Consider the following 9,411-nt stretch of genomic DNA (forward strand, 5'->3'; position numbering starts at 1 on the left):
GTAGCAGGGGAGGGGGCTACAGCGGTGGTCCCCTGTGAGAAGCTTCTGGAAGCTCCCCCGGCTCCAAGTCAGACCCAGCTCCGGCCAAGGCCGAGGCAATTAGTGATGGTGGCTGCACCTCTGTGATAATGTGTTTAAGAAGGGGAACTTGAGAGGGGGGTGGGACTTTGAGGAAGCGTTATGAGAAGGACACCTATGTGAACACTGAGGTCAGCGGGAGGAGGAAGGAGGGGAGGTGTGCCAGAGCAGAGACCCCCTGTATCTCGTGGTGAGAGGGCAGGGCCACCCCCCTGCCACCCATGGGGGTCACTGGAGGAGCAGAGATCCACCCAGAGAACCCCCAGGACTCTGTGGGAAGAAGCAATCCCCGCCGTTGTAGTTCAGCACTGGGAGGACTGCAACACATGGAGGTGATCCACGCTGGAGCACCTCAAGAGGAATGTATCCTGCGGGGAGGACTCACGGTGGAGGGCTGTCTCCTGTGAGAGGGACACCAACGTGGAGCAGAGGGAAGAACGCAGAGGAGCGCTTTTCTACCTGTGCTGGAGAGGAGGTAGAGATACTGGGAACAAAACTGAGCCCGGCAAGAAGGGAGGGGTGGGGGGAGGTGTTTTTAAGATGTGGTAATGCTCCTCTCTCTCTCTTTCTGTCTGTTAAGTGTCATTGTTAGTGTTTTGAATTAAAGTGATGTCTTTTTTTAATTCCCCTAACCAGTCTATCTTTTGCCTGTCACCCTAATGGGTGAGACACCCCTCCCTGTCCTTATCCTAATTCCTGAGCCTTTTTCTTCATTTTTTCCTTCCCAGCACTGGAGGGGGAAGGGGAGGGTGAATGGCTGTGTGGTGCTCAAGCTGCCCTCTGGGCTCAAACCATGACAGAAGGTCAGCTGGCCCAACATCCCTGGTCATGGTGTCTCCATGGATGGAGACTCCACTGCCTCTCTGGGCAATCATGTGCCAGTGCTTGGTCACCTTCACAGTGAAGAAGTGTTTCTTGTTCAGAAGAACCCTCCTGGGTTTCAGTTTGTGCCTGTCGCCTCATGTCCTGGCATGGGACACCACTGAGAAGAACCTGGCTCCATCTTCACACCCTCCCCTCAGGTATTTATACCCATTGGTAAGATCCCCCTGAACCTTGTCTTCTCCAGTCCCAGCTCTTTGCAGCATTTCCTCCTAGAAAAGATGCTCCAGTCATCTTGGTGGCCCTTCACTGGATGTGCTCCAGCGCGTCCATGTCTCCGTGCGCTGGGGAGCCCATCGCTGGACACAGCACTCCATGAGCGGCCTCACCAGTGCCGAGGAGCAGGGCCACCTCCCTCAACACTCCTCACGAGGCACCATTAGCCCTCTTTGCCCCAAGGGCACGTTGGTGGTTTATGGTTAAGTTGGTGCCCAACAGGACCTCTAGATCCTTTTCCGCAGAGCTGCTTTCCAACCTCGTGGCCCCTAACACGTCCTGGTGCCTGGGGCTGCTCCTCCCCCAGGCAGGACTCTGCGCTTCCCCTGGTTGAACAAAATGGACTCAAGAGTTGGCTCTCAGCACCCAGCTGGGGCGGAGCAGACCCTACCCAAAGCTGCTGCTGGGAACAAGGACTGGCAAAAGGTGACCAGGAGCAAGGGAACAGCCACGGTGCCCCCGGGTTGTGGAGCAGGGACCGGGCTCTGACCCTTCTGCTCCACCTCGCAAGTACCTACTCACCCAGGGCAGGATGAGGAGCCATCTCCAGCCCCACGCACATCGCGGATGAGCTGCTCCACTCCTCCTCCGCCGTGCCCAGCACCGGGCAGAACACAGCACAGTCACACCACCCCACCGTGGCCAGGAGAAAACAGACAACACATGCCACCGGTGAAGCGTCACCACCTTTATTTAAAAATAAAAATACAACAGAAGTACAGCCTACTACGTGGATGCTGGGAGGGCGGCTCCGCACTGGGCAGAGGCCAGGTTCCCCTCTGCTGCGGGCTCCTCTCCGCCAAAGCTGGGGCAAAGTCCTGCTCTTTGTGCCAAGCCTCAAAAATACACTGTAATGCCCTGTCATGCCAGGCAGTCCTGGAGAGCTCCTGCTCCACCATGGGGGTTTGGCTCCTCACCCCCGCCAGGCTGTCCCGGAGGGTCCTGAAAGAGCCCAGAGCTCTCCTTGGCCTCCTCTTCCTCACTTGCCACTCCTGCAGGTCAGGAGGCACCAGCATGAAGGGGACAGTCCTTGTGACACCGATGTCACAGCCCAGGCCAGGCAGCAGCACCAGCAGAGGGGAGCCGAGGGAGCCCCGCAAAAGGCACAATGGGAAGTGTATTTACAAACGGGAAGTTTTAATTTAGCGTTTCTGTCCCAAGAGCAAAACTGAGGGTTTTTCACCCAAACGCAATGGTGTCTGCAGGGTGCGGCCACCCAGCCAGGCCCTGCAGGGAGCCCCTGGGCCCTGTCACGCTCGTCGCGCCTTCTTGCTTTTCTTTTTCTCCTCTTTGACAGCAGTGTCGTGGGCTTTCCTCTTCGCAGCGAGTTTGTTCGCCTGTGGAGAAACCCCCAAGACCCACAGTCAGACTGGTCTTCAGACACCGAGGGCTGCTCCACCCCTGGTCCCACCCAAGCCTCCAGCTGTATGTGGGAGAGATGGACCCATCTGCTGCTGGCACCCGGGCCAGGCGTGGGGCACAGAGAGGGGCGGCAGCTTCACTTGCTGAGTACGAGCTGCAGCCTGAAGGGAGCACGAGGAGCTCTGCCCTGTTGGGGTTGACACCGCAGCCTGGAGATGCTGGGGAAGAGGCCTGTAGAGCCTCACCCCTGCCCACCTTCGTGCAATGCCCTCACCAGGTACAGAGGAGCGGAAGGGAGAGGCCCAGAGTGGGCACAGTGTGAGAAACAGAGGCTGCTCCTTCTCCCCCAAGATGGGGACAGACCCGGCTTCAGTGACTCGTAGCCACAAGCTGATTTGGGAAGAGCCAGCACCAGGATCCAGGCAAGAGTCCTTGGCCCACAGCAGCCCTACGCTCATACCTCTCGGATTTTGCGCTTCTTGCCAAACATGATCTTCTTGTAGAGGTATTTCTCCCTTTTCTTCATCATCATGATAGCCAGACGCTTCTCCTCGCTTTGCTGCTCCTGCTCCAGGCGCTGCCTGTCCTCCAGCCGCAGTTTGCCAGCGGTCACCTTCACGGGAAGCGCCTGCGGGGAGCCGGAGAGCTCAGGACCCCAGATGCCAGGGACCCACCACCCTTCCCCAGGGTCAGACATTTCCACGCCATTCACTGGGGGCCGCAGAAGAGGCCCAAGCACCCTCCAGACCAGGCGGCAGGTCCTGAGCGTGAACGGGAGCTGCAGCTCATGATCACGGATCCAGAACCCCGAAGTGCGGTGGCTGCCGCAGGAGCAGCACAGCCACGGTGGTCCCAGAAGAGGGACGTGGCCGGGACACCCCGCAGCGAGCAGAGCCCCAGCAGGGACCGAGCTCACCAGAGCTGCCGCGTCCCGGAGCTCCCAGACTGCTGCCAGGCACCGTACCTTGTTGCTCTGAGTTTTCTGCTCTTCCATCTTCTTTAATTTCACCTCCTCTTCCTTTTCAGACTCATCTTCCTCCTCATCCTCTTCTTTGTCATTGTCATCCTCCTCTTCCTCCTCTTCTTCCTCCTCCTCCTCCTCACTCTCTTCATCTACAGAGAGACCATCATTACCAACGGCAGAGCAGGCGCCGGCCCCGGAGCAGGTACAGCCCTGCCGAGGCAGCAACGCTGCCCAGCTCCTCAACTCGGAGCCTCACACCACCTGGGTTCTCGCCCCGCTGCATGGCCAGCAGCTTCAGCTTCTCAGGAGGGATGTAGTCTCCTTCCTGCTCCGTCACGAAGGGCGAGAGGTGCGGGGGCAGCAGCACGCCCGGGAAATAGTCGGCCACGGGGAGGCACAGCTTGGCATTGACGGAGTCAAAGACCCACTGAGGCTGCAGGTAGTACCTGTGGGACAGAGGGACACGGGCTCAGAGTCCTTCCTCCCACCTCTGGTGCCTGTGGGGCTGCCTGGGACAGCTCTGGGATAGCCAGGGACACCCGCTAGTCCACGTGGCTATTCTGGGGCCACGCCACCTGCCTCACCCACCTGCCAACAACCTGCTGCTGCACCCGGGGCCGGTCAATGATCTGGTGGGTGATGGAGGGGTCGCTCACGTCGTAGGTGGCACCGATGCACAAGGACTTGTCCCAGGAGACCTGGCCACCAAAGCACCTGCCAGCCAAAGCCACCGAGTCAGGCAGGCAGGAGGGGCCCTCGGGGTCACCTCGCCCATGGGACGTCGGGCAGATTGGCCTCAAAACTCCTGCCAGAGAGTCTGGGGGAGGCAAAGGTGCAGCAGGGCTGCAGAGGGACAGCCTGCACACCACGTACCGGATGATGAAGGCCAGCGGCTCTCGAGGCACCTCCCTGTTGAGGAAGAAGCGCAGCCCTTCAAACAGGTTTTTGTGCTTCTCCAGGGCCTCCTGCTCCTTCTTCCTTGAGTCCATCTGCTCTGCTGTCTCCTGCTCAGAGCAAAGCATTCAGCCTCCTCCTCACAAACAGCCCCTGCCAAGCGTCTCTCTGCAAGGAGGGCTCTGGGGTGCTGTCCCCGTCCTCCTGCCAGTCCTGCCCAGCACCACACCAGGACCCACCAGCTTTGCCCAGGCACAAGACATACTGCAGACAGGATCACCCAGGCTCTTACCCCCTCCACTGGGAACTCATCCATCTCCACCTCATCCTCGGGGGTCGGTGCCACCACACGGGCCAGGCTGGCGCTCAGAGCCGACAGTTTCTGCAGCGGGAGGAGACCAAGAAGGCGTCATGCCCAGGCAGCACTTTGGGGATGGGAAAAGGGGCAGCCTCATGGAGGAAGGTGATTTCTCAGAGCAAGAGGTCTAAAGACTACACAGATATTCGGTCTCCTCCATGTACTGTCCCACCCTGCAGTCCCCAGCTTCAGAGGGTCCCCTGCCATGCAGGGGGGAGGCCAGTGGCCCCCGAGGCCAAGCACAGCTCCTCCCTTGGCCAGTATGAGGGGGCTAGTTTGGGACCAGCTCCCTCCACCACACAGGGATGTGGCTCTGCTCCTCGGTCCCCGCACGCCAAGCGCCCCACGCCAGCAGGAGCCTGTGGTCAGGACACCAAGACCATGCAGGGTCCTCCCACGGACCACACTGACAGTGATGGCAGTGTCCCTCACCTCCAGGTAGCTCTCTGAATCCATGGCGTACTCCTTGCCCTCCGCAGGTTTCAGCTCAACATCAGCCTGGCCATCGATCTGGGGAGAGCCAGAGGGGTGGGGAGGCACTCCCAAGCCCAGAGCCCCCAGACATCCCCCCCTCCATCCCCCTGACCCTCCAACACAGGCTCGCTTCCCACCACCCACACCGGGTGGTCCCAGCAGGCTGGGGCCAGCGTGGCATGTCCCCGGGGCAGGCAGTGGCCTCACCTTGGGGGGGTAGAGCAGGTTGAGGGAGTGGTAGAGGCGAAAGTTGACGAAGCCCAGCAGGGTGGTGTAAAACTCAGTGAAGGTGGCCATCACACGGTAATCCACGTCTGTGGGGTGCTGCAGGCACATGAGAAGGGTGAGGACACAAGGACGAAGGACCGGAGTCCCTTCTGCAGGGACAGGGGCCCGTCCCATGGCACAGGGAGGAGGATCCTGCCCCCTCCAGAGCGAGGTCTGGAGATCCACACCACTGTCAGACCCTGGGCAGGGAGAGCTCTCCAGGCTGCTACACGGGGCCCTGCTGCCAATCCTCTGTGAAGGGACCTGCTCGGACAGATGAAGCACCTCATCCCATCGTGGATGGGGACCTTGGTGGCTTAGTCCAGGTCTCTGCTCCTCCAGGTGGGAAGTGCAGCCTGGGGCAAAGCCAGACAAGAGCAGGACAAGGAGCAGGGACCCACCTGGCCAGCCCCATGACAGCCAGAACTCAAGGGAGCGAGAAGTAACGCTGGCTGGGAAGGACGTGGGTTGGCCAAGGAGATGCTGCAGTGAGCCCCAGCACGGGCCACATCAAAGGCCACAAAGCTGGAAAGCCCCAACCCAGCTGTACCAAGCCCTGGAAAGCCTGGGAGCAAACAGAAAGGGGATTGCTGTGACGATAAACTCCTGCCTGACAAGGATCTTGGCAAGGTGCAGCACAGCCATGCGGCCGCCCAGGCGCGGTGGCACCCACAGGTCTTCCCTCGCCCGGACCACACAGGGCACGCGGCAGAACCGCCCTGGCAGAGGGTGCAGGGTCTGACTCGGCTCTTCCCCAAGTGCCACCAGCCTCGTTCCTGCAGGTTAATCTTTAATTTCTGATTAAAGTATTTTTTAATAATTGACGAGAGGAAATAAGGAACTGGGGAGACTGGTACTGCCAGGCACAGGGGACACAGGTACAGCCATCCCGGGGGGTTAAAGAGGGTTTGTCCCCATGTGCCTCCCGAGCCGGGCCCCGTGGGCTCCACCACGGGCTGGGCGCAGCCTCGTCTGCCTCTGCAGCGCGGGAGCCGCAGGACGGTCCCTCAACTCTTCCCCGGCCCCACGGAAGGCAGTGGGGGTCCTGCACGGATCCTGCCGTGCTCTGCCCAGGTACTCACATCGTGGGCGAAGGTGTAGGGGGTGATCCAGGTGACGGGCTGCCCCAGCACCTCGGCCTGGTAGTAGATGCCCTTGATGGAGAGGAAGACCTGGCAGGGAACAGAGCGAGGGTTCAGTGGGAGGAAGGCCATGGGTGCTCCCTTGTCCCTTCCCTCATCATCAGGTTCATCAGGGGAGTGTCACAGATGGCCTGGCAGGACTTGTTCCCCACCAGTTGGCCCAGCGCCCTCCTGGGGCACAAGTCCACCGCCCCCACGGCCCCCCCGGGGCAGGGAGGTCTCACCCCCGTCCCTCCCCGCAGCACCCACCTTGCGCAGGGAGCGGGAGGCGATGACATAGTTGAGGAACTCCACGGCCAGGCGCCGGCAGAGCTGGATGGTCTGGACGTGGCACTTGCCCGTCCGAGGGAAGGTAGAGAAGAGGAAGCACATGGAGAGGGCATCGTCCAGGTCCCGCAGCGCGTCTACGAAGGTCGGGTACCTGTGTCCGGGCAGGAGAAGGAATCACACCCAGCCCCAGTGCCCACCAAAAGCTGACGGGGCTGGTGGAGACCTCGCAAGAGAAAGAAACGGGCACTGTGGAGCACCAAAGCTGGGACCCACAGGGACAGGGGAGCCCACGGTCACACAGGGACCTCCAAACAGCTGCCTGGGGTTCACAGCTCTCCCGTGGCAACACCCCGGCTTACAGGATGGGTGTAAACAGGTTTTAGGGCACCCGCAGGGACTGAGTGTTGGGGAAGCCCAGCCCGGACGGAGGACAAGCACCCCTGTGGCCTGCAGGGCAGCACACCAGCACGCGGTGCTCGTCGGCCGGGCGCACGAGGCCCAGACCAAAGCTGCAGGACTCAAACGCTGCAGTCGGAGGGAGATCGCACAACCCCACAGCTCAGGCAGCAGCACGGCCGTGAGGTGCCCAAACCATCTCCCCTCCCGAGCACAGAGCTTGTTGGGCAGCGTCTGTCTCTTGGGGTTCTTTCTCTCTCCCCTCTGTGCACCAGCACAGCGAGGTCCCAGGCACCACCAGAACGATGAAAAGATCTGTCAGAGCAGGTTCCCTCCCTCCTGGGTGCTCTCCTCCCTCACTGCCACCAAATTCAGGAATGCTGTTGGCATGATTCACCCTCCACCAGCCCTCCCTCGAAGGAAAACACCACTCAGGGAGAGGAGGATTGATCTCAGCGTCTTCCTGGAGCCATTTAGGAGAGCCAGGCACTCTCTGCTCACTCATCAGCCAGCACACAACGGCGTTTTCCTCCAGCACAGAGACACACATTTCCATCGAAACCTCCAGAATATTTACAGGAGGTGGATTCCTAAAGAGGTGAAGGCTCCACAGGTCCAGGCGGCTGCAGGGAAAGCTCCTCCCAAAACAGGATGGCTCTGCTGGGACTTGGCGCGTGGTGGCTCACCTCTCCTTCACGATGTGGTCGAGCTTGTAGGTGGGCTTGTTGTCCTTCAGCCGGTCTACGGTGCCCCACTCGCCCTTCCCGTACGCCTTCCGGAGCTTCCGCACAAACACCTGTGGGGAAAGGGGGAGGCTGGGGGCTCTGCAGGAGAGGACGAGCCCAGAGCAGCCCCTCGAGCACCACCCTGGGGGGTCTTGTGCAGGATAGTTACCTTATACTCCCGGAATTTGTTGACGATGGGCTCGTGGAGGAGGAATTTTATATCCTTGAGGAGGTAGAAGGTCCTGGGGGCGGTGGAGCCTTTGTTCACCTTCTTCTTGTGCTTGGGCTCATGGGGGTAAATCCCCTTCAGGATGCAGAGGCGCCTGGTAACGGCGACAGGGGTGAGACACGCGGGGCCGCAGCACCCACGTACCCCAACGCGGAACACCCCGGGGCCCTCTCCCTCCAGCGCTGCCACCCCTTGAGGGGGGGAAAAAACCCCCAAACCGTGGCAGCCTGAAACCTCGGGACACACAGGACACACCACCCCGCTCCCTACGGAAAGGGCCACCCCATACGCCCACCACGGGCTCCATCTCCTCCTGCTCCCCCGGGGGGGGTGCGGGGGTCCCGGGGGGTCCCGGCACACCTGAAGTCGGGCAGGCTCAGCTGCAGCTTCTTCCGCGCCCTGTTGCGGGTGATGTAGTTGGTGGCAGATCCCCGCTCGTACTGGGGAGAAACGCGGCGTCAGGGGGGGCCGAGGGGAGCCCCGCGACAGGAGATGGCGGGGGAAAGGGAGGAGAAACGGGAACCGGCGAATGGGGGGGGTGGGGCAGAAGGAGGGCCACCGGGCACGGCCAGCTGAGGGGGCAGGGAGACCGGGTGTCACGGCACGGCCAGGCACTGGCACCGGGGGCGGGGGGCACGACACGGAGCGGCACTGACACCGGCGGGGCAGCGGCCCCAGAGGAAGGGGGGTGAGCACCGGTACCGGCGGGAGGGGCACGACACGGGTGGGCGCCGCTACCGTGGCGGGGAGTGTCACGGGCACCGCGGGGGGGGGCAGACACAAGCGGGCAGAGGCACCGGAGAGAGGGGGGGCACGACACGGGAGGGCACCGGCACTAGAGAAGGCGGGGGGAGGGCGGGGGGAACACGATACGGGAGGGCACCGGGAGGCGGGCACCGGAGAGTGTGAACGTGGCACCGAGCGGGGGGACGGAGAAAGGGGAAGGGGGGACGGAGAAAGGGGAAGGGGGGACTCCGGTGCCGGGGGGTAGAGGGATGGGGGCGGCCGGCCCGCCCCACGGTACCTTCTTCTTCTCCAGCCCGCCCATGGCCCCGCCGCCGCCGCCGTCCGCGTGCTCCCGGTGCGCCGCAGGCCCCCGGCCTGCCCCCGCCCTGCCTGCGCCCGGGGCCCGGGGCCCGCGCCCGCCGGAGCCG

General features: G+C 62.1%; 1 protein-coding gene across 1 annotated transcript; it reads right to left on the reverse strand.

Moving 5' to 3' along the window:
* Positions 1-1,844: 1,844 nt before the first annotated feature.
* On the reverse strand, positions 1,845-9,411 carry PES1 (pescadillo ribosomal biogenesis factor 1). Its single transcript, XM_074844258.1, has 15 exons — positions 9,282-9,411; positions 8,618-8,697; positions 8,198-8,351; positions 7,990-8,099; positions 6,887-7,058; positions 6,578-6,667; positions 5,436-5,552; positions 5,187-5,264; positions 4,689-4,778; positions 4,376-4,506; positions 4,091-4,216; positions 3,764-3,948; positions 3,503-3,651; positions 2,999-3,166; positions 1,845-2,513 (listed from the first exon to the last, which is right to left on the reverse strand). Exons 1-15 carry the CDS (start codon positions 9,303-9,305, stop codon positions 2,427-2,429), a joined length of 1,761 nt encoding a protein of 586 aa, XP_074700359.1. The 5' UTR covers positions 9,306-9,411; the 3' UTR covers positions 1,845-2,426.

This window comes from Strix aluco, chromosome 18 (assembly GCF_031877795.1).
Source record: "Strix aluco isolate bStrAlu1 chromosome 18, bStrAlu1.hap1, whole genome shotgun sequence".
Taxonomy (NCBI): Eukaryota; Metazoa; Chordata; class Aves; order Strigiformes; family Strigidae; genus Strix; species Strix aluco.